The sequence below is a fragment of the Macrotis lagotis genome, chromosome 1 (genome assembly GCF_037893015.1).
Source record: "Macrotis lagotis isolate mMagLag1 chromosome 1, bilby.v1.9.chrom.fasta, whole genome shotgun sequence".
NCBI lineage: Eukaryota > Metazoa > Chordata > Mammalia > Peramelemorphia > Peramelidae > Macrotis > Macrotis lagotis.
Genome location: NC_133658.1, coordinates 345841509 through 345867559, shown reverse-complemented (window position 1 = coordinate 345867559; position 26051 = coordinate 345841509). Strand labels below are relative to the sequence as shown.

Here is a 26051-nt window from a genome sequence, read left to right as displayed (position 1 = left end):
CAATTATTAAGTATCTGAGACCACATTTGAGCTCAGGTCCTCCTGACTCCAGGGTATGTACTTTATCCACTGTGCCACCTAGGTGCCTCCTCCTTCCCATTATTAATGGAAATTTGCTTTGAATGCTGCCATATATTCCAGCTAAGATTAAAGCCTTAGGATTATAATTACCTAGAGGAGGGAGGGAAGAGGGTCACCACTTTGCATTTTTTGGGAAGGGAAGACTAACCTAACACCTATTCAGTACCCATCATTATGATACAGTTCAAAAAAAGGCCTAGGATTGCATCCTGGATTGATCCACCAATTTTCATGCTAGTTCTTTGTAAATCTTAAAGTCCTATATAAATGCTAGTCATTATATGACTTTGGTTAAAAGTCTTTTTCCTCCATCCTCAACACATACACACACTCATTCACTCTTTTCTAAGCCTTAATCTTCTCAACTATAAAAATGGAGATAATACTTTATTAATACTACTTACTTCTCAGGGTTACAATAAGGGGAGTGTTTTAATTTTTGGAGCCAATATCTGCTATCCTTTGTCACTTCTTCAAACTATTCTGCTCCTAATTTCAACCTCACTTAGTACAAACCTCCTTCTTCTCCATTATAACCCTTCCAAAATTGTACATCACTGATCAAGTGTTCCTAAAGTCTTTCCTATATTCCTTTCCTACCTTAGCTAAACATCACCAGTTTTTATAATGATTCCTCATGCATCCATGGTCTCATTTTTGTCATACCACTCAGCAAAGATTAGACTGATTTGATTCTGTTCTTTCTATGAACTGTTACTCTAGAGGACAGTAATGCTTTTGGAGAAGGAGGCAGATATCCAGGAACTGAAGAGATACTGAGTCTAGAGAATATAGCAGCAAATAGTCCAACAAAAAGCTCTCTCAGACAGGGAGTATTGATTTGTCCCTGGGCTCCTTGAACTAATACTATCCTGATGCAAATGCAGACAGACAGACACTTAAGAGTTATAGAAAATAATATAGAGAATAGACTGACCTTTGGGTTGATTTTATTGAGAACTGATTTCATTTGATGAGCAATCTCAGCAAGCTAAGGATAAAGAAAGAATAAAGAGAGGTTGAGTGATAATAGAAAACTGCTCTACTACTGTGAGACCTTAGGAAAGTTCCTTCCCCTCTCAGGGTTTCAATTTCCTCATCAATAAAATGGTGGTGGAAGGGTGAGATTCTCTAAGATATAATCAATATTTAAATTTATGGCAATATCAAATTAATGGATGAATTGAAATTGAATGGAATATGAATAATAAAAAATCCATTTTTCTCAGTTACAAAGAAGTTAGGAAGATAGTTTTCTGGACAGTTCCCCATTCTTGGAGCTAGAGATAACTCACAGGATAAGTGTTAGAAGGTAGCTCAAAGACTGATTCAAATCATATATGAACATGAATACTCTTTATGGCATACTTGGTCATGCTGCTTACACATGCCACCAATTCAAGGTAAAATTGTGAAGTTCTGGTGCATCCTTTATAGCCCAATGATCAGACAGTCAACAAGCATTTATGAAACACTATATGTTGTGCATTGTACTAAGCTCCAAGGAGATCCTAAAAAGGTCAAACAACACTCCTGGCTTTGGAGGAGCCCACATTATATAATGAGCAAGATAGCATAGCTCTAAATAGGTATGGACAAAATATAGACAGAGTAAATACCAGGTAATCACAGAGGAGGGGGAACTAGAGCTGAGGACAGTAGGAAAAACGTTTTAAAAATTATTTTATTTTCACATTATTACAATATTATTGTAAAAGTAAACATAATCCCCCTTCCCCATACAAAGATAGAGAAACCTCAAGGAAAATAAAGTGAGATGAAAAAAACTGTGTACTTCATTCTGTGTTCATATACAATCGGCTCTGTCTCTGGGATGGGTTGCATTCTTTATCATAAGTCCATCAGAGAAGCTGCTCCAATATTTTCCCCTCATTTGCTATTGTTAACTGTAATTCCCTCCATTCTATTTCTCCCCACTCCCATTTATTCTATTCTCTCTCTCTCCTTTCACCCTGTCCCTCATCCAAAGTGTGTTGTATCTGACTACTCTCTCCCACAATCTTCCCTCTCTTCTATTACCCACAGCACCCCCTCCCTTCCCCTGTCCTCTTTCTCGAGACCATCCCTTTCCTCTCTTTTTTCATTTAGGGAAGATAGATTTCTATACCCTATTGAGAGTGTATGTTATTTACTCTCTGAGCACCTCTGATGAGAATGAAGGTTCACTCATTCCCCCTCACCTTGGGAAAAAATTTCTTTCAGAATATACCATTTGAGTTAATTCTTGTAGGAAGTCAGGAAAATGAAGAGACAGCACTAACGAGGGAGACTATTCTAAGATGGCTGAAAGCTAGGGCCAAGAGTTCAGATACTAGATTGGAGTGTTCTGTGTAAAGACTAGCACATAGATCAGTGTAGTTGAATTATGGAGTGTACAGAGAAGAACCATGTCAAACAAGAAGAGTAATGTATAAGAAGGAATCGTGACATGCAAGAGTGGAAAGGAAGGAAGTGACTTAGTCACAAAGAACTTTAAATGCCAAATGAAGGACTGGAGTATTTTTGAGTAAGAGACTTACATAATTTGATCAATAATTAAGGAAAATCACACTGACAGATAGGGAAGGATGACCTGCAGTGGGGAAATATTTGAAATTTGAAATCCATTAAAAGACTATTGCAGGAATAGAGGTATGAGGTGGTAAGAGCCTATATACCATGGTGGTGACTGTGTGAGTGGAGAAAAGAAAATTTATTCTTGACTATACGTTTCTGTAATATTATCTTTTCTTATTACTCCTCCTATCTGAGGAGTAATAATGGTAGAATGCTGGAAAGGTTGAAATAACAAGATTCAACAATAAATAAGGAGTGAAAGTGAGGATTTGACACTGATACCAAGTTATGATCCAGGATTTCTGGGTTGGATGATAGTGGTCTAGATAGTAATAGGCAAGGTTGGAAGAAAGGAAAGATTGAAAGGAAAAATAATTTCTGCTTTGTGCTGGTTGAGTTTGATACATGAACGAGCATGGGACAACTAATTCAAGATATCCAAAAGACAATTGATGATTTAGGATGTAATTCAGAAGAAAGAATAGGCCTGGAGATAAATATATATACATATGTATATATGATATAAAGACAGAAATGATATGGATTGCTATAGATGTTCATATATATTTATATGCACTTGTAATCTGAATCATCTACATTGAGATGAGAATTGAAGCCTTGAAGATTGATGAGATCATCAAGTGATGTAATATAGAAGGGAAAGGGAAGGGGAACTAGACAGAGCATTGGAAAGTGGCTATCATGTGTAATATGGATGAAAAATTAGCAAAGAACACTGAGAAATGATCAGACAGGAGGAGTAATAAGAGAAGATGATATTGCAGTAACCTATAGGCAAGAATAAATCCAAAAGGAGATCACCAATCAGTCCAAAGGCTGCAGAGATGTGAAAAAAGGATGAAAACTGAAAAAAAAGGTCCTTAGAATTGGCAATTAAGATATCCCTAATAACTTTGTAAAGATTAATTTCAATTGAACAATGAGATCAGAAATGAGATATAAGATTTAGAAGAGAATAAAAAAAGAAAGTTAAGGCAGCAAGGATAGCTTTCTTCAGGGAATTTAGCTGAGAAGATATAGGATTATGACTAGCAATGAATTTAAGATCAAGCAAGAGTTATTAAAGGTGGGGGAGAGACTTGGATATATTTGTATGTAGCAAGGAAGAAGACACTAGACATTGAAGATAAGAGAAAAAGAGAATGAAGATGATAACAGGGAGTCTACTGGAGAAGATGGGAGAGGATGGGATTGAGAATATACATAGAGGAGTAGAGGGACACCTAATTGACCTTAATAGATAGAGCACTGGGCTTAGAATCAGGAAGATTCAGTCTCATGAATTCAAATCTGAACTCAGATAATTAAGTCTGGAGGGATGGGAATGACATAGCACATTGATGGATAAATTAATAGAAAACATATGCATAATAAATTCAAAGAACTATATTTGTGAAGGAAATAGTCTAATGACAGAAAAATAAGGAAAGTAACACTTAAGAAGAGCTTTGAATGGAGCTAAGGATTCCAGTATGCTGAGGTAAGAAAGATGGATTTCTGAGGGCAGTCTTTGCAAAGGCATAGCAACAGAAGCTGAAGTTTGGTTGGAATGCAGGGAGAGTAATAGGCAATAAGACTGAAAAGGTAGATTGGAGTCAGATTATAAAGAATTTTAAATGTCAAGTGGAGGAGTTTGAATTTCATCCTAGAGGAAAGAAGCAACCACTGAAGATTCTTGAGCAGGTGAGTGACATGACTGAGACTGTTTTCAAAAAAAAAAATACTTTGGTAACTGTGTGCAGGATTGAAGAGAGAAGACACTGGAGTCAAAAACCCAATGAGGAGACTATTATATTCTGGGTGAGATGTGATAAGAGCCTGAAATTAGGGTAGCATCTATGTGGATGGAGGTTAGGTGAAGGATGGATAAAATATTGTAGGAGATTTTCACTTCCTTTCACAATGGAGGAAACTTTAGAGGGGGGTTGTGTAAAAAAACAGGGAATAGAATACTGGATCTGGAGTCTCAAGATACTAGCTGTATGACCTTGCCCCAATTTCTTAAAAATGGAAAGTGGGGTTCATAATAGCATTTATCTACTTGGGTTGTTGTGAGGATCAAATGAGATAATATTTGCAATATGCTTAATAGGTGCTTCATTAATGCTTCTGTTCTTTTATCAGATGGGAAGTTGGTCTGGATGTTCTTTAAGTCTCTTCAAATTCTGAGATACCTCATAGACAGCCAATCCATAAGGTTGTACTTACCACAGAATCCAGAAGAACCATCATCTCCCCAGGGGGCAGCAGCACCCCAAAAACAGCACCCACCACATCCTGTTCCACTATGAAACTGAACTCAAGACTATCCATCTTGGGCACTGTCAGAGAGCTCTGGGAGTCATTGGCGATCTTGATCAGCTTTCCTCCCTTGTCCCGCAAATTAGCCTGGAGAAATATATGGGAAAGAGGAAGCTGTGTGGTCACCTTAGTCTGAACTCTGAATCTCTGGGGAGAAGAGCAGAGCTAGCCCAAGGCTTTCTGCTCCCTCAGTGAATAGTTAGAAACCCAGAAACACATTATAAGGGCCAACTTTAGCTGCTGGGAGCCTCAGAGCCAGACACATACCCTACCCTTGTTGTAATGAGATGTTGATCAGGAGAGACATTTACTCCCCTGCCACTCAAGTAGTTGGTGTCCAGTGCAAAATGAAGGATTGGCCTGCAAGATCTATGATTCCCTTCAACTCTGGTATTCTTCATTTTAAGGACTCCTTTATTCTAGATTTCAAGGATTCATTCACCTCCAATTTCTATGATCTGCTTTCTAAGGTCCTTTCCAGCTGTGACAATATATATTCTTTTTTTTTCCCTCTAAGTCAAAAAGCAAAATAAAAACAAGATATTCAAAGGGGGCTGAGTATAAATAAATATCTATCTAGTCTATCTCTATCAAGAGATAATGTAGTCTGATAGTCAGAGTGGGCTTTAAAGTCAGGAAGGTCTGAGTTCAAGTTCAATCTCTGAAACATTGACTGTGTGAGCAAGTCACAATCTTCTAATGTTCTATAAAACTCTAAGGCTTTAAATTATAGAGAAGGTACTATCCCTGTACCAATGATATTATACTTCTAATTCTGTTTGAATGGAAAAAAGTTGAATGGAGTATGGTTCTATCTTTCTCTTTCTATCCATTCATCCATCTATCCATCCATCTATCTATATCTATCTATTTATGCCCTGTGTAAACATGACCTAGACATAAGAAAATGGAAACCTCAGAGTGAGTGGTTAGCACTGAGCTGAAATGGTTCTGATTACACTGACTTATTTTTTACTTATTTTGGAGGGCTCTGATATCTCTTTAGGGGTCCAAATGAATCTAGAATCTAGACCCAGAGACCTTCTGGCTTTAATCAGTGATCTAGATCAGATTCTAGAGGACTTCTGAGCTTTATTCAGTGTGCAACACAAGCCCTCTCACCCTACCCCTGGGAAACATAGTCTTTTTAAAGACTTTTAAGGGTGATAAGTTCTTTCCTTGATGAACTAAAATAAGCAGTATCAATGATAATCAATAGGCAACTATACTCACATTCAGATCTATTTGAAAATGGCTGTTCACAACTGAAGATGATAGGACCTCAAAAGCCAGAGAATTGGATCCAATTGGCACTGGTGCTGTAAGAGGGGAAAATACACAGTATATTATATTATAGAATTCACTGGGCAATAGGGTGAAGGACTGGAAATGGGTGTAAGCTAAGGGACTTGGGGAGGACAGTATCTCTAAGGTTTCTGTCATTCTATATTGTAAGATCCCTTCTAATTCTGACATTTTCTAAAGTCCCTTCCAATTCCAACAATGTATTTTCTCAGGTCTATCTATGACATTCTTTAACATTATACTTAAATGTTTAAGGACTACTGCTTTGAGATAGGAATCTGATTAACTCATTAGTCTGTTAGTATCCCTGTCAGACCAACACAGGACCAGGGAAATGTGAAAGAGGGAAAGAAAGGGAGATTAAAAAAAAACCAAAATTATGATACTTTGTATTTAGGATCGTAGAATATAAAGGGCAGAAATTGGGAAAAAGCCAAGCCCATTCCCCTGCCATTTAAAAGCTGCAAACTGTCTTTCCAGTCTTATCTCTCTTCCCTATTGTGAAGCCTACTTAGAAATACTACTTCATTATGCCACTCTCACCAAAGATTCCCAATTATTCAGTTGTTTCAGTCATATCCAACTTCATGACCCTATTTGGGATTTTATTGGCAAAGATACTGAAGTGGTTTGCTATACCTTCTCCAGATCATTTTATAGTAAAGGGAACTGAGGCAAGCAGGATTAAGCAACTTGCCCAGGATCACACAGCTAGTGTCTGAATTCAGGTCTTCTTGACTCTAGGCCTGTGCTCTATCCACTGTGCCACCTACCTGCTCTCAAAGGCTCCTACCCATGAAATTTTTCCATTCTAGTCCTTCATCTATGGATGTTTTCCTCCTCATCCCTAATCATTCAAATCTAATCTGTCCTCTGGATGCTCAGCTAAGGTTCCATCCTTCACCCCAGTCCATAGACAGGGCTAGAAACTTTCTAGAGTCTCTTCCAGATCTAAAATTCTACTAAATCTTAGTTTTTCTGGCTGAATTCCTCCAGCTTCTTTCTTTCCTTCCTTCTCTCTCTTCTTTCTCTTTTTCTCTCTTCCCTTCTTTCTCTTTCTCCTCTTTCTCCCTCCCTCCCTCCCTTCCTTCCTTTTTCTCTCTCTCTCTCTCTTTCTTTCTTTCTTTCTTTCTTTCTTTCTTTCTTTCTTTCTTTCCTTCCTCCTTTTCTCTTCCTTCTTTCCCTTCTGTCCTTCCTTCTTTCTTCCCTCCTCTCTCTCACACCTTCTTTCTCTCCTTTGTCTTTTTCTATTTCCTCCCTGCTCTCTTTTTTTTGGTATGTCTGTCTATCTGTCCTTTGTCTGTCTGTCTGTCTGTCTGTCTGTCTGTCTGTCTGTCTCTCTCTCTCTCTCTCTCTCTCTTTCTCTGTTTCTCTCTGTTTCTGTCTTTCATTGAAGGTTTGGGTCCAGCTTAAAGAGTGACATACCACCTCCATGTGGCCAGGATGAGAATGGTACCTAAGACTGATAAGACTACAATCAACAAATGGGAACAGTTGACCCTATACTCCTATACATTTCCTCACTTCATGAAGGCAATTTTATTTTGGTGATTCTCCTCCTCACCTAGTCTACATTTTAATCTTCCTTGCTTCTCATTTCTAAAATATTGATAACAATATGTGTACCAGTGGTAAAAGTTTGACCAAGAAGAAAGTGTTTTGTAACTATAAAAGTGCTAAAGAGGAGTGATTTTTCATGAAGATGAGGATGTCCTGATCTCTGTGATTTAATAGGTGAAAGAATGCAGAATAGTAACCCATAATTCATAGACTTAGAGATTTGCTTGAGGACAATGAGAAGTTAAGTGATTTTCCCATAGACTTGTAGTTTGTATATTTCAGAGGAAACACTTGAATCCAGGTCTTCCTAGGGTCTGCTTCTATCTGTTATGGCAGTATGCATATCTCTACTGGCAGTGGTGGTGATGGTGATGATGATGCAGCATGATTTAGTGTGAGAGTTCAAACCTCATCATTGCCACTTTCTATTTATGCACTCTTGAGCAAATCACTTTACTTCTCCATGCCTTAGTTTCTTCTTTAAAATGAGGGAAATGACTCCTCAGATTCCTCTAACTCTAGATGTATGAAACCTAAGTGAAGTTAAATTCTTTTGCCCTCTAATTTCTGCCCATTGCTCCTACATCTGACCTCCTACTATATCTATATAGAACAGATGTAATGAATGGAATGAAGGCCAACATTCAACAAGTCTTCATGATGAACCACTTTATGAAGTGGTCAGCACTAGATAGTTGACAATCCTTTACTGTCCCAAATTCCCTTGTTCTCAACTTACAGAAATCCTTCCTTTCCTTCAATGCTCTGGTCAGGTTTCTTTTAATTCTCTCTCTCTCTCTCTCTCTCTCTCTCTCTCTCTCTCTCTCTCTGGTCAGGTTTCTTTTAATTCTCTCTCTCTCTCTCTCTCTCTCTCTCCCTTTTAAAATGACCCCTCCTTTCTGAGTCTCTTGCTGAGTTTTCTTGGTAGCTCTCCTTGACACATATATTCCATTTCAGTATTTCAAGAAATTTATTGAATTTCATTGGAATGTGTTCTCCCTCCTCTACTGGTCCAATCTTCAAACAACTCCATTTTATTAAACAGCCTTCATGCCAAAGGGAGCCGGAGAAAAAAATCATTAAAGTATCACATCCAATTTCACTGTATTATTCTGTGTCTATGTCTTACTCTCCTACAGGACTATAAGGTCCTTGAAAGCAGGAACTGCATCTGAACCATCTTTATACCCAAGTGCCCACAACAGACCCAAGTACATGGCCCACATTTAATTTGTTGCATTGAATTTCCAGAAGATGGAATTCATTTTCTTTAAACCTAATTATGCTTTAAATTTAATTATGGGGGTGGCTAGGTGGTGTAGTGGATAAAGCACTGACCTTGGAGTCAGGAGTACCTGAGTTCAAATCCAGTCTCAGACACTTAATAATTACCTAGCTGTGTGTCCTTGGGCAAGCCACTTAACCCCATTTGCCTTGCAAAAAAAAAAAAAAACTTAAAAAAACTAATTATGCCAACATTCTGACTCCTTTGGAATTTCTCTGAAGAATTTCATAGAACCCCTGAATTTTCAAACCCTTGAGTTTCTTATATTACTCTGCCTTGTGTTCATTTAAGGTTAATTAACAGTATATAAGTCTTTTCCACAACTCTGTAAATTCTACAGGAATGGACTCCAAGGGGGCAGCTAGGTGGCATAGGGGATAAAACATAGGCCCTGGAGTCAGGAGTACCTGGGTTCAAATCCGGTCTCAGATACTTAATAATTACCTAGCTGTGTGGCCTTGGACAAGCCACTTAACCCCATTTGCCTTACAAAAAAACCTAAAAAAAAAAGTAATGGACTCCATTACTTCTCCAATAAAGTCTATGGGAGAAACCATTTGTTCTTCTGTACTTCAATTTCTACAATTGTAAAATAATGACACTAACACTTGACCCATCCTTTTCCTACAATAGTTGAGAGACTCTTATAGATCCTAAAGGCATACTAGAAATAGAAGTATGTATGAGGAAGTACTGGACATACAGGAGTCATTCAATAAAGACAAAAGTGACTGATCTAAGGAGGGCTCCCCTACTCCCAGACTGAACCCCAAGGTTTATAATAGACTGCTCAGTCCAAGAGGTAAAAAAAAAATAGGACTCATTAGACAAATAAAATATGAAATGTCTAAGACTTACAGATTGACCAAGTGTAGATTTTGGAAGTCATGCTCTGAAAGGCCTTTTCAATGACTGGGCATACCTATAAAAAAAATTGGGGGTTTCAGTGGAGGCTTAGTGAGAGTACCAGCCTAGCCTATTAGTTAATGTGATCTCCTATGGAGAAATGAAGCAAGTTGCTACAATGTTAATGTGAGGGGAAGGAAGGAAGAAAAAAAGGAAAGAAGGGAGGAAGGAAGGAAGGAGGGAGGGAAGAAGAATTTGGTAAGTTAAAGCTTAAGTCCTAGGATCAGAATTGAGAATTGGATAGGACCTCACTGGTCATCTAGTCCAGCTTACACAACAAAGGAATCCCTACTATGGCATAGCCATCTAGCCTCTTCTTGAATGGAGGGGAGTGGAATGTATCAACTCTTGAGGCTGATGATTCTACTCTTGCATGACTCTAATTACTATAAAGTTTTCTCTAGTCTAAATTTGCCCTAATGCTACACATTGGTCTTGGTTCAGCTTCCTGGGATTAAACATAGGAAGTACAATCCTTCCTCGACATATAGCCTTTCTAATATTTGAAGACAATTATTAGTCAAAGAAGAGCAAATAGGCATGATGAGAAAACCATTGAAAATGTGGAATTTCAAGTCAAGGACAACCTAAAAAAGTTTACAAACAACTTTTCAGCACAATGAACATGACATTGCTTCACTTAAGACAGTCCAACAAGGGATTTGTAAGATGAGAATTGTTTTGTAGTAAAGCACAAAGGAAAGGTTACAAAGGAGGCAAAGGTCTAATTGTAACTTTCTTCTTGAACAAGTCTTTAGGTTGCTGCCTGGCCCATGACTATTGACAGTTCAAGGATTTAGTCTTGTCAGTTGAAGAATTTGTAAAACCTTGGAATTGGGTGGAAACTCAAAGGGTGTCTAGTGCAACCCCAATGGGTAGCAGTCTAAAATATCACTTACAGTCAGCCAACCTCTGCCTGAAGAACTACAGTAAAGAAGAGACCAATTCAACCTGATTGAATCAACTTGACTTTAGGATAGTGCTGATTGCTAGGAAATTCTTATAAAGAAGAAATCTGATTTTCCTGGAGTTTTCTCCACTGCTCTTATTTATTGGGCTCTGGAGCCAAGTAGAATGGATGGATGGATAGATGGATGAATGAATGAAAATATATTCAGATACTATATGCCAAACTCTGGGCCAAGTGCTGAGAAAGCAAATAAAAATCAAGACAGTCTCTGTCCTTAAGAATATTTAAGGGGTTCTTAATCAAGGGTTTATAAACGTTGAGCTTTAGTTTTGTTCAATTTTAGATTTTAATTACTTTAACTTAAAGGAATGCAATCTTGTATATTTGCATATTTTACTTTATGCACTTAAAAGCATTCATAGAAGGGATCCACAGCACTTACTAAATGGTCAGAATTCATTATCCCCAAAAATTAAGAACCCCTGGTCTAATCCTTCTTTGTCATAACCTTCCAGATATTTGAAGATAATGCTCATACTCATCCCTAAGTCTTTTTTTCCAATTGAAACATCCACTGTCAAATTCAAGTCACTTATCCATTATTCAAAGTTCAATTCTCACAACTGAACTATATGGTTCTTCCTGAGAATGGCCCCATCACTGCATTGTAGAGTAGAAGTCACTGGATCACTTAATGGCATGATTGAATTCCCACAATACTATGTCCAAAGGTACCTCCACTCTCCCACCCATAAAGAAAAGGTTCACTTACTTCATTTTTCACTAATATGGGCAGTGCTGGCATCAGTATATCAATGACTTTGTCAGCCAGTTTGTTGACTGCAAAGGAGAACCTGTCCAAGTAAAACAGAGAAATATGAAAATCAGTTATAATAGCTATAATGGTACCAAATAATGCTTCTACTTAAAATATTTTGAGGCTCTGTGTTGGTGTGGGAACTCTCTCCACTTACACAGATTAGTTAGTACCAGTTCACATTTATCTAAAACTTTAAAAATTGCATACATTTCCTCACTTTATCCTCTCAATGCTCCTTTTGAGATTGATGCAGTCATTATCCTTATTTTACAGATGAAGAAAATTAGGCAAACAGAGGTTGAACCTTTCTTAGGCTTAAATAACAAGTAAATATTTAAGGTAGGTTTTGAACCTAGATGTTCCTTACTTCATATCCAGAGCTCTATCCACAATTCCACTATTCCTCATTGCCATATAATCTGTAACTTAATAAATGGTCTTCGGGAATTACTGTGACCAAAAAAAAATTTATCAACCTGAGACACACTGGTAAAATTTAAAAAAAACTTTACTAACCTGGTCCTTGGACAAGAGTTGTACAAACCATTACTCGGTTATTATTAAAACATTTCAAGCTTGGTAGGATTTGTAAGAATTTTTGCTTTTCTAAAGCAGTCTTTAAGAACTTAGGGTCACTGTCAGGTTATGATAAAGCATAAAGGAAGAGGCTTTGGTGGTGTCTTTACATAAAATATTTGTACAAATATCACATATTACACAATATGAATGTACATGGATATAAACACATCATATCTATATCTATATGTAGATATTTACTTATATATAAACTAACATAAAAATAGGTAGCATGTTTTATTGTATAACTTCAGAATCAGGAACATCTGGGTTCAGGTTACCCTACTGATGCCCCTGGGCAAATCCTTTGCTGCCTCAGTGCCCCAGGTAACTCTTTTTTTCTCATTAACCTCTTTTAATTTGATTAATTTCCCATTTTCTTTCTTTTAGGAAAAAATTTCCATTTCTGTAGCTTATGAAGCAAAACAAAACATATTTCTACATTGGACATGTTAAAAAAAAGAAAGGAAAAATACACAATCTGCACTTAGAGTTCATCAGTTCTCCATGTGGAGGTGGCTAGCATTTTTTTCATCATGAGTCCTTTGGAATTATGATAGATGATTGTTTTGACCACAATTATTAATTCTTTCACAGTTGATTATCTCTATAATATTGCTATTACTATGTTCACCTAATTCTGCTCATTTTACTTTGCATCAGTATATGCACATTTTCCAAGGTTTTCCTGAAACCATCCTGCTCATTATTTCTTCTGGTGCAATGGTCTTTCTTTATATTCATATATCATAACTCATTCAAACATTTCCTAATTGAATGATATCCCTTCAGTTTCCAATTATTTTACCACCACAAAAACAACTGCTATGATTTTCTTTCACAAATGGGTCTTTTATTCTTTTATTTCTTTGGGGAAATAGACCTAGTTCTGGGTCAAAGGCTGCATATGCAATTTTTTTTTGCAAAGCAATGGGGTTAAGTGACTTACCCAAGGTCACACAGCTAGGTAATTTATTAAGTGTATGAGGCCGAATTTGAACTCAATTCACTCAGCATCAGAACCAGAAGAATATCGTACATCTTAACAACAATGTTGCATGATGATCAACTATGACAAACTTAACTCTTCTTAGTGTATAGTAATCAGAACTAGAAATAGAAAATGCCATCCACACCCAGAGAAAGAACTATGGAATCTGAATGCAGATCAAAGTATACCATTTTCCCTTTTTAAAAAAATTTGTTTTTTATTTTTTTCCTTTTCTTGGTTTTTCCCTTTTTGTTCCGATTCTTCTTTCACAATATGACTAATATGGAAATGTGTAACACAAGTTTGCATGTGTTACCTATATCAGATTGTTTACACACTATCATAGAATGGGGAGGAGGGAAGAAAGGGAGAGAGAAAACTTTACAAAAATGAATGTCAAAAACTATCTTTACATAGTATTGGAAAAATAAATAATTTTTAAAAAACAAGTCCTTAGTGTACTTATTTTCCACATCTACTCCAGCATTTGTCATTTACTTTTTCTGACATGTTAGCAAATCTGATAGCAGGATTGTTTAATTTGCATTTCTCTAATGATTTAGAGAGATCAGCTCTTAAGTGATTTAGAACAGCTTTCTTTTTTTTTGCAAGACAATGGGTTTAAGTGACTTGCCCAAGGTCATAGCTAAATAATCATTAAGTTTCTGGGGTCAAATTTGAACTCAGGTCCTCCTGACTCCAGGACTGGTGCTCTATTCACTATGCCACCTAACTGCTCTAGAGCATCTTTCATGTGAAAAACCTAGCTTTGATTTCATCCTCTGAAGACTATCTGGTAATATCCTTTGACCATTTATCAGTTGAGAAGTGGCTTCTATTTTTATAAATATGGATAATTTCTTTATGTATTTTAGAAATGAGTCCTTTATCAAAGAAACTTGCTATCAAATTTTTTCAGTTTCTTGCTTTTCTTCTAATTTCGGTTGCATTGGTTTTGTTTGAGTGAAAACTTTTCAATTTTTTTGTAATTAAAACGATGGGCAATTAGGTGGCACAGTGGATAGAGTGCTAGTACTTCAGGAAGGAAGACTCATCTGCTAGAATTCAAATCTGATCTTATGACATTTTCTAATTGTATGACCCTGGGTAAGTCAATTAGGTTACAATTTGTCTCAGTTTTTTCATCTGTACAATGATCTAGAGAAGGAAATGACAAATTATTCCAACTTCTTTGCCAAGAAAACTCCAAATGAAATCGTAAAGACTCAAACAGTTTTAACAACCACCATACCTACACCACAACAAAAGAACCAATAAAGGAAATAGAAAAAGGTCAGCTAGAAGGAAACCAAGGTGCTATTTTTTTGTACAGTATTGTCAAACTCATATAAAAATGGGCACTAAACTCACATAAATATTCCCACAGACTATATATTGACTTAGAAAACAACATATCAATATTATCTACATTTTATTGCATTTTTATTTATTTTATCAAATATTTGCACACTGCATTTTAATCTGGTTAGGCCCCATTCAGGGAGTGTATTCATTCAGGCATGTTTGTCATCACCTCTTTTCTAGTGGTGTGAAATGGTCACCTGGGTCAGAAAAGCTCCAGCATAAGGATTGAATGAAGACCTCATTGAAAATTTAAAAATAAATAAATAATAGACTCATTCTGATAAGCAAAGAGTTTAGTTATAATTTCAAAGGACTAATGGCTATTGGCAAAGAAATAAGAGATTTTTGATGGGAAAAGGGCATGCATTTTAAAAAATGGACAAAATGTCAATTTCCTTATTTGCTAAGCAATATAAACAAGAGTATCAATAAAACATTCCAAAAGACTATTGAAACTAGAATGAAAGAAGTTGAGAAAATGACTTGGACTTGGAAAGGTAAGCAAAGAAAGGGAAGAGAACAATGAAATAGTAACCAAATACAGGATAGGAAAATAATTTTTTTTTAAGAATTAAAGAGGTGCAGCTAGGTAGGTGGCGCAGTGGATAGAGCACCGGCCCTGGAGTCAGGAGTACCTGAGTTCAAATCCCGCCTCAGACACTTAATAATTACCTAGCTGTGTGGCCTTGGGCAAGCCACTTAACCCCATTGCCTTGCAAAAACTTTAAAAAAAAAAGAATTATAGAGACCTGAATATTTCACCCCTTTTTGACCACTGCCAATATTTTCAGTGGGACTGCTAGGTGATGCAGTTGATAGAGCACTTGGCTTAAAATCAGGATAATCTCAGTTAAAACACAACCTCAGACACTACTTATATGACCTGTAAAAAGTCATCTAATCCTCTTTGCCTCATCTATAAAATAGAGACTTACTGGGAAAAAATGGCCAATCATTCTAGAACTTTGCCCAAAAAATCCCATGGACAAGTACATGGGGACAGAAAGATTTGGATCAGACTGAATGACTGAACATCTGCAAAAGTCACAGGAAACTGACATTTATGCTGTTATAGAAAACAGATAATCACATTTTCTTGTGTTTTAATGGACTCGGTCTTAAAAATAGTTAGCTTTTTACTTCATTTCCCAGACATAAATTATGTTTCTATTCCCCTCCCCCCTGCATTTATCATTTAAAGTGCCAAAGAATATCACAACCCCCAGAAGTTTATCCACAACAGTAAGCCATTTATATTGTCATGTTAAAGGTCTCCCTCTTCTCTGGCCATACTACAGTCTCCATGCCAAAGATCAGACTGCCCATACCAGAGGCTATGTATGGCCAGGATGAATTTAAGCTTTGAGGCTCCCCATTCCTAATTAGTGGATATCTTTTCCAGGCACTATTTCTGGAAAGTTCCAGTCATGCTTTACCTAGATAGATAAAACCTCTCCAACTTCCTCCTTCAAAATACTCTTCCTCTTTTTGGAACCATGAGCAAATTAAGTTTGCCACTGCTTCTGATGCAGCTTGTCATTCTCCCTTGTGACTTTACTCACTATTCCTGTCCACAATTTCTCTATGAGTATTGTTTCTCTGATTAGATTGTAAGTACTATGAAGGCAGGTAAATTCTTTATCTTTGCATTTATATCCTTAGCACTTAGCACTGTGTTTGACATATATTAAGAGTTAAATAAATATTGATTCATTAATTAATGATTCAAAGATTGATGAAATTAAAGCAATGATGGTTTTTGTGAGAATTAAATAAAATTATATATATGTAAAGCATTTTGCAAACCTTAGTGTTAGAATATTGCTATTATTGTGGTTATTATTTTTAATAGATTACTAGTGATCTTTTTTGGCTACTAAAGCCACTTATTGGAAATGGATGAAATGGATGTTGGGTAATCCACAACTTTAATTCTTTTGAGAATATGTTATTATTTTACTCAAAATCATGAGCATCACCAGAAGTGTAGTTATGTCCAAATTATATTTATTGAAAGACCAGTTCTATGAATTTTCTATACAATTACAAATGCATTCATCATTCATTTTTTTCCCATGTGAGGAGTTGACTTTTCTTTTAACTAATGTGGGTCTCACTTAGAAGGCTTGGCAGTATTCTGAGACTTAAATGTTATTTTGCAAAGAGGAATATCTAGAGCACCTCAAAAATATTTCTGTTGAGTTTGAATCCTGCCTTTGACACTCTATTTGACAGCAAACATCTTTAGTTAGATTCATCTTTGTGTTTTATAAATCATTTGGTATCAATAATCTGAGGGTCATAAAAGAAATTTGCATCTTTTACTACATTTTCAAAGATTCATATGTTTTTACCTATGGATAAGATAAATTCTGTTAAAGGAAAGATTTTATAGGACTCATTTTACTCTACCAAATGAAATTTTTTAAAGTAGTTAGTAAAAACAACAAGATCTTGCATTGTTTGCCATTTTTCACTCTTTTTTTTGGCTATAAAAAAACATGTGTTCTGCTTTTTAACATTATTTGTGAAAGATTACCTAGTCCCTTTTCTTGACTTCAATATACTCAATACATATGTAGTATATCCTTAAAAAAAAATGTGGGGATTAGAAGAAGAAAAGAAACAACCAATGTTGATGTTCTCTAGATTGGGGATATAATAGTAAGACAGAATAGTTATTTTTCCTAAAGTGGGCTGCCTGTGTCTCAACACAGTATTCCATATTTGGTTTAACCAGGGCAGAACACAGTGTGACTCGCCCCTCCCAAGTCCTATGGATATAGTCTAAAATTAAATAGCATTCTTGGCTTCCATAACACAATATTGATACATATTGAGCAGACAACTTGTCCACTTAATGCCTCTTCATATCTTTTTTTTTTGGACAAAGTTCCATGTATCTATGTCTATCTCATCTCAAACTTGCAAAATTGATAGTTTTTTTACATGCTTGCAATAGAATTTAATAAGCAATAAAGAAAAAAATCATTGAAATAAAAATGATAGAATGCAAAAAACATATACAGCATTAACAATATGCAAAAAACACAAGGTAATAGGCTTAGAACATTATAAAAATAAATTTCTGCAGATTAAGGAGTTTATTATTAAAGTCAACATTTGGGAAAATGAATAACACATAATCAAGTGATTGTCAAGATTTCTCTATACTAAGCTAAAATAAAGCACTAATAATTTAGCAAAATGGACACATTTTAAACCAAGTGGAAGAATGTATATTTATCTCTATAAAACATTTTCTGTAATTTAAAGAAAGGGGGGAGGGACTCCATTGATAAAGTGAAGAATCAACTCAGATGAATGAGAAGGTACTTTGAAGAATCATAAAGTTCTGTTGAGACAGAAAAAGTTATTAGTTATGAAATGACAAATACTTACCTTTGTAGAAGACTGATGCCTACGTTATTGGGGTTGCTGGTACACTGGCTGAGGACTAAATGAGAGTGCCCTTGAGAGTCTGTTTCTGTATGAACTTCAGCTATGACATCAGTTACCATGTGCAGCTCAATGAGTTTTTCTGTAATTATGCTAGAAGGAAACAGAGATATCCCAAGAAATTACCCTGAGCTTCACCCATTCTTCCAATAGAACTCAGCAGACAAACTTAGCTAAAGAGATGATAGGAGATAATTGTGAGCGATGAGTGTCTGCCCAAAGCTGGGAGTTGTGAGCATGCCAGATTTATACCAGAAATTATGATACTTTTCTTTTGAATTTATTTCCTCTGACTTTCTCTCCTATGTGAACTGATCAAGTTTCATGCCCAGACCCTTTGTCATATCTATGATCACCAGATAGCTCATATTCTCAAGACTTAAGTGAGATTGGATTTAACCTGAGCCCAATAACAGGGGTGAAAAACCAAGGGACCCTGGGGAAGAAGAAAGGGATTCATGACATGTACAAAAACTACTCCCTGAAGAGCCCCAAACTCTTGGTGGGATTACTCACATGTTCAAGCCAGCCACCATATCCAGGGGAATCTTGATCTGGAGTCGACCCTCCTTAGAAAGTTGAAATGCAAGCTGGGGAATACTAGCCTTAGTGACTTTCAGCCTGCAGCAAGGGAATGACAGTCAAGCAAGGATTAGACCTAGACTCCCTACTCCAGGACCCAAGATGTTGTCTTGGATCCAAGGTGCCTTCCTTCTTAATGGGAGGGAGGGAGCTTTCACAGAATTCATTCATGTACAAAAAACAAATCATAGAGAATACATATAAACCATTGTACCCAAGCATACTTTTTTATTGTGGTAATTTGTAAATAGCTTTATTTTATACCCGAGTGAAAGAAAATGTCATAGAATGCCAAATGACTGCTCTGACTTTTCTTATTGAATTTACTGAAACTAACTCTCTTGTCATATCTCTAGAAAATCCTGGAATCCCTGAGACTTGAAAGTTCATTGATTCTAGAGTACAAGTATACACACAAACGAATATATATATATATATATATATATATATATATATATATATATATATATATATACTTACTTATATTAAAATGTACATATACACAATACATATGAACAGCCAAGCATATCCATCACATTCCTTTAACATAAACATACAAGTAGGAAATAAGCTACTTAAGGTCTAATATGCAGAAGAGCCCTTCGAGGGACATCCTTTAATTAAAATTTTTATAAATGTACATTAAATTACACACACACACACACACACACACACACACACACACACACACACACCAGTCTTGGTCTTGAGGATCTATAGGGACTGATTTTGTGCTGAATTGCCTGTTATATTAAGGGTCTGGTTCTGGAAGAAAAAATCACATACGTAGAATACCTCATAGGCGTGTGAGTGTATATATGAATTTGAATCTGTGAGAGACAGATAGACAGAAATAGGAGAGAGGAGAGAGACAGATAGAAAGATCAAGAATCAGAGAGACATAGGGACAAGGAGAGACAGAGATGGAGACAAAGAAAGTACATAAATGTGTGTACAAGGATATATGTCAGACTTTGATATGGGGCTGCTCCTCACTTCATAGATATACTTTATCTCTCTAACATACTTGCATACTTTCCATCACATACATGCACACACATATGTGATCATACATGAAGGTGTACATTTTGACCTCCTGGATTATGATAGTTCCACTCTATTTTACAAATTGAGAAACTGAGACCCAGAATGTTTAAGAGGCTTCAACCTAAGCTCTAGGATTCCAAATTCAGGGTTGTGTGCACTGCCTTATGCTTTTTCGTTCCTGGGACAACTAGTCTAGAAGCTCCTTAAAGGTAGGACATCATCTTATATAGTATATGAGCATATATAAAGTATATGCTTAATAAAGGTTATTTAATTGAATTGAATAAAACAGTCATTACAGTAAATAAGTGATATTGAAATCTCTCCCTCCAGAGAATGAATCATGTCAGGATGTATTTGGGTGTACTTATCATTCACCAAACTGCTCACCAGGTAATCTGCTTCAGAACACTGTTGAAAAGGCCTCCAATCAAGGGAATGCTGCTGAGATAATTTTTCCTCAGGGCTTCATGGAGAGGCAAGTCTTTCAGCGTCTGAATAGCATCATGATTTGTAAGTTCCTGGGTAAAAACTGAAAAAATATTCCTTGAAATTATACTTGTTATGTCTTCAGAAATATGAGATTTATGAGAAATATTCCTAAATTTTTTTAAAAAGCTCTTTGAGGTAAATAGTGCAAACATTATTGCTATTTTACCCAAGAGGAAACTGAAGCTCAGCAGAGTGGAAGAATACTTCCTATCTGCTCAATTACTGGACCAGTTGCTGGACAGGGGAGACCTGTTAGTCTTATACCAGGGCATCTACCTACAAGGATGCATTCCCAGGGGAACATGCTTCCTTCTTTTGACTGTCTTCAGACTATTGTCCTTGCTCCTCCTGGTCTCCCTGTGTCCTATGCTGTGAATAAATACAGAACGCTGTGCTTCCTCACCTGGTCCCTACCAAGGTCTATTCCTCCTTCTTCTCCAGAGGGGGACTGATTTTCTCCTTGTTTCAAAACTGTTTTCACAACTGAAATCTTTCATGCCTCCTCACTCCTTTCTGTTCCTTGTCCTCATTTTCTATACCCCCCCATTACCAATGTTTTGACTCTTGTCTATAGACTAAACTGCATGACTGATTCAGAGTGAATCATGATCTGAATTCTAATCCTCATCATGTATTGAATCCTATCTCTTATCTCCATATAAGCATCACTGGTCATGGTACTACATAGTTCCTCTAAAGTAGTACAGACAATCCAATCTTCCTAAAAAAAAAAAAAAGACCTCAGTAACAGCTGTTACATGAAGTTCTTGACACAGCACTATTATATCAGCAATCTTTCTCTGGTATCCTGGTTCTTGAATCTTTTGACTCATGTGTCCCTTACTACCTACCAATACCATGTAGTATAACTTTTAATAGTTTCAGTCCTTCTTGTCCTTTTCACCTTCTGACCTTACCTTTGTTGATGACTTCTGGACCAATGGTCAAAACTGCCTGGCCTTTTGGTGCAGCTTGGGCTGAGGATATTATAAACAAGCCCCATAGAAATACCAGTCCATATGGCTGAAACATCTTTAGTCCTGAAATTAGTAGGGAATATGGAACAATTACAACACCTCATGGAAAAGATATGATCCTATTTGAAGAACCAGGCAAGGGAGGAGAATTTGGGGAAAGGGTATGCCTGGTGTATGAAAACCTCAAATTAAGAGTAGGGTAGCTAAAAATCTGGACACAAATATATAATAATAGGAAGGAAGATCAAGTGGGAGGGAAGGAAGGAAAGAGTAAAGGAAGTAAGGAAGCTGATATTTTTGACTCTTTAAATTGAAAAGCACATTATGTAAGATAGTCTTTAAAGTTCCTTATAGGTAAAATACTTTATAGTTCTAAGGGTACTCATTCCCTCCTCTCTACCAAGTCCGCTTTTGACATTTTGCTGGGATATATACCAGGATACAGAGCTTTCATTCAATATCCATATATTAAGTGTCAATTGAATGAAGAACTCCATGCTAGGTGCTAAAGGAGAAAAAAATAAATCAGCTCTAACATCATCCTTGCCCATATAGACCTCTCAGTCTAATATGGAATAAAACACATGCACATAAGAAACAAGATGGCAGTGCATGCGGAGTGCAGAATTGTGCTATGTTAGATCTGTAAGGAATGGTTGTGATCAATCCTATGAATCAGGAAAGACTTCTTGGAGGAAGCAGCAATTGAATTGGATGAAAGCAAAGTGTAAGAAGGCTGGATAGTGGTGTTGGTCTTTCCACGTTTCCCTACCAATCCCTCTTTCAGTCTCTTCCCTCTTATTCAGGGGAACTCAAGGCTTGGAGAAAAAGGGGAATTCCTTTTTATCACATGGTTGGGGACCACTGACCAAAGGGTAAAATCCAAATTCATTCACTTAATATTGGAAAGTTTCCACCCTATTTGTCTTGCTCTGTTCTATATCTGCTTGCATAATTCCACATCCCTTTTCAGTCAGGTTTGTTACCCCATTCTCTCCTTTCCCCCCAGGCTCATTTCCCTCTTTCTATGCTTTGGCTCAGGTCTTCTATACCTAGAATGATACTCTCTGCCTTCAAACCCCTGTTGAATTTTAAGCTTTGACAGAAAGCCTTCCTTGGACAATCCATTCTTTGAGCTTGATTCTTTGATTCGTGGCTCCCTATGCCTTATAGTGAAGAAGAACAAGAGACCAAATTGCCAAGTTAAGTTGGATTATGGAGAAAGCAGAGTTCCAAGACAAATATCCACTTCTGCTTCATTCACCACACTGAATAACAATAACAATGTGGCAGATCCTCCAGGAGATGGGAATACTAGATCATCATACCTGTCTGCTAAAGAACCTATATGCAGGCCAAGAAGCAATAGTTAGAATTGAATATGGAACAACTAACTGATTGTTTTAAGATTGGTAAAGGAGTGCAGCAAGCTGTATATTGTCACTTTATTTAAAACCAGAAAACAACTTAGATTTTGGTAACTAGTCCCATCACTTCCTGGCATTTGCCAGAGGGAGAAGATATGGAAGCAGCATCAAATTTTATATTCTTGGGCTCAAAGATCACTGCAGACTGCAACTACAGTCATGAAATTAGAAAAACATTGTTCTTTGGTAAGAAAACTATGACAAATAAGGACAGCATACTAAAAACTTAGAGATATCATCATGCTGACAAAGATTCCTTTGGTCAAAGCTATGATTCTTCCAGAAGCACAGTATGGCTGTGAGAATTGGTCTATAAGGAAAACTGCAGGATCGATGCTCTTGAATTGTGATACTACAAAAGACCTTTGAGAGACCCTTGGACAGTAAGGAGATTAAATCAGTTAATACTTTAAAAAATTCAGCTATTCAATGGAAAGTTTATTACTGAAACTGCAGTATTGAAAAAGACCCTGATGTTGGGGGAAGAATGAAGGCAAAAGTAATATGGGATGGCGGACAATAAGATGAGTAGATAATATCATGGAAGCAGCAAACATGATTTTGGACAGACTTAAAAAAATAATGGAGGCTAGAAGGGCCTTGTCTGGGCTGTCCCATGTAGTAATAAAGAGTCATACATGACAGCAATAGAACCAAAGACTAGGGTCCAAGCTCTGGTCCTAGTATTTACCAACTCTGTGACCTTTGATAACCTCTTTATCTCTTTAGACTTCAGGTTTTTTTATCTGTACAATGAGGATAATAATGTTTTGTATTACCTACCAGGGTTATTGTCAGAAAAGTTCTTTGTGAACTTTAAAGTACTATAGAAATGGTCAATAAAATTAACTCTTATGTATATCTTGTTTTCCCAAATAGACTAGGAGCTTTCTGAAGCCAAGGACTATGTCTTCTCCTACTTTCTATTTCTTCTCTCACAGTGTCTCTCCCTTGCTTTCCAGTCTAATGGTTTTCTCTCCTAATAGACTCCTTTCTGCCTTTCATTGTATTCTTAATACTTAGTTCAGTATCTGGTGCATATTGATTATAAAAGATCAATCATTATACTCTATAATTCCATGATTTCATCTCTTTCCAGTACTCTAGGACTTTCTAGACAAGTTTCATGGATGAAAAACTTCATCTTCTGTTGGTCAAGCCTCAGGTGGAGTAGTTCTCTAAATCTCATTGTCCTCATCTAAATTCATCTTTAAATAATACACAGTGTGTAGCACCAGAACTAATACCTGAAGTCCTTCCATCTGGGTAGGATGCATTTGTTCTCTTACTAGTAAAGCCTTCAAGAAGTCAAGGTCATTGTCATAGCATTATGGAACAATGGAAGAAGAAATTAAATCATTGCCTGAATAAATCTGATTGAGGTCTCCTGGAAGAGAAGTTCTAGTTATGAAGGTTCTAGATTTTGGGGCAGCTAAGTGGCGCAGTAGAGTACTGGCCCTGGAGTCAGGAGGAGCTGAGTTCAAACTGACCTCAAATACTTATTACTTATTAGCTTTGTGGCCTAGCTTAACTCCATTGCCTTGCAAAAAAAAAAAAAAAAAGATTCCTCCAAAGTTTTCATGCAGGGATCTGCTGTTGAAGGTCATATATTTTATGAATCAGTGGCTTCACTGTGAGACATCACTGAAGAACACCCCTGGTGACTCCCACCTCTGCCACCACAGAAAATTGTGCTACAATTGCCCATGAGAGAGGAGACCAGCTCAAAGCCAAAGCTGATATGTTGGAAAACAGAACTAGCAGAATTAAAGCAAAGTTTGGAAATGAAGACTAAAAACAACTAAAGAAAAACAGTGGATTGGAGTAGAAAACATGCTGGACATGGTTTTACAGATTGTGGGTTCAAGTCCTCTCTGACTCTTATTAGCTCTATCACTTCAGGTAAGTCAGTTTCCCTTTCTGGGAATCAGCTTCATCATCCATAAAATAGAGATAATACTCATGCTAACTCAAAGAATTGTTATGAACAAAATATCTTCTAAACCCTTGAAATATGAATTGTTATTAATACTTTTTTAATCATTAGGACATGGGAGATAGAGGTCAAAATGGAACAAGTCAGGCAACAAGGTCGGAATTCAGGAATGTTATAAAATCCAAAGGTCAGGACAGAAGTACTTCAGGCTGACACAGCATGCCAGGCAGTGTTTTATGTAGAATGAAGAGTTCTGCACTGAGACTCAGGACTCATGACTTTGGACAAGACATATCATCTATGCTTGATCCCAGAGACAGAAATAGGAGCAGTGGATGGAGACAACAAAGAAGTAGATTATGGTTTAACATAAGGCAAAACTTATAGTTATTAGATCTATCAATAAAATAGGATATATTGATTCAAAAATAGTGAGATGTTCTTCAGTAGAAGTCTTGGCCAAAGGCTGTATGATCATTTGTCAAGAGGATATTCCTGTTTATATGCAAATCAGGCTTAGTCGGCCTCTGAGATTCCTTATAACTAAGATTCTGATTCTCGCTGACCCTGTTTCTTTATCTGTAACATAAAGGGGTTAACCTAGATGATCACTAAGTTCTATAAGAGTAGATGTCTTGACAAGATGGATGCCCACCTAGCTTCCACAACAAAACCTTGGAATTTGCACCAGATGTAATAATGATCAAAAAATTCTATTTGAAATCATAGTAAGTGACTTCTATCCTAGAAATGTATGAAAGGTCACCAAGAAGCCAAAGAACAATAGAAAAACCTAACACAGAATTTTAGGACTATCAGAAATAGTCTCTCACATATACACAAACACAAACACAAATATGAAACCTGACCTGCAAGGCTCCATGTCCTGAGGCAACAATAGAAGACAACTGCTCTAAGAAAACCCCAGGAATGTCAGAAACCTCCAAGGTGGGAAGCTTTGGAAGGGGGTGGGGAGAATGCTGCTGTGAGCAACAACCAGTTTAATGCTTCAGCATTCAGATTAGAATGTTCCAGACTCAAGGACCTGTGAGGTCCCCAACACTTTATACTGAGATGTCAGAAAGTACCACAAAGATCCATCAAACTGAACCTCATAGCTCCAGAGGGAACTAATCCTAGGAGCCCATAACTCCCAACATAAGAGCAGGGAGAAAAGTTTAGTTCTGTTAGAAAGTCCCTATTCAAGAACTAAACTTAGAGGGACAAATAAATTAGACACTAACTAGTGTCAAAAATTATTGCAAATCTAGAGATTCTCCTTAAATAAGAAATGACTATAAACGTGAATACCTAACTATAACCCCTGATAGTTCTGACACTTCCTCTATGATGTAGATATGTGGGCATCTAACAGATGACAAACAATAGCTCTGCCCTTCATCCCTTTAAGGACCTACAGCAGACAGTTATCA

At 36.7% G+C, this 26051-nt stretch overlaps 1 protein-coding gene across 1 annotated transcript in view; it reads right to left on the bottom strand.

Moving 5' to 3' along the window:
- Nucleotides 1-26051, bottom strand: part of BPIFB1 (BPI fold containing family B member 1) — a 35878-nt gene that overhangs the window by 7796 nt on the left and 2031 nt on the right. Inside the window, exons 2-10 of the mRNA XM_074211902.1 lie at nucleotides 21196-21318; nucleotides 20177-20318; nucleotides 18674-18778; nucleotides 18101-18250; nucleotides 11719-11800; nucleotides 9989-10052; nucleotides 6214-6299; nucleotides 4888-5067; nucleotides 1019-1072 (exon numbers count right to left, since the gene is read on the bottom strand). Coding sequence (XP_074068003.1) covers nucleotides 1019-1072; nucleotides 4888-5067; nucleotides 6214-6299; nucleotides 9989-10052; nucleotides 11719-11800; nucleotides 18101-18250; nucleotides 18674-18778; nucleotides 20177-20318; nucleotides 21196-21318 — 986 coding nt within the window. The remainder of the gene's footprint in view (nucleotides 1-1018; nucleotides 1073-4887; nucleotides 5068-6213; nucleotides 6300-9988; nucleotides 10053-11718; nucleotides 11801-18100; nucleotides 18251-18673; nucleotides 18779-20176; nucleotides 20319-21195; nucleotides 21319-26051) is intronic.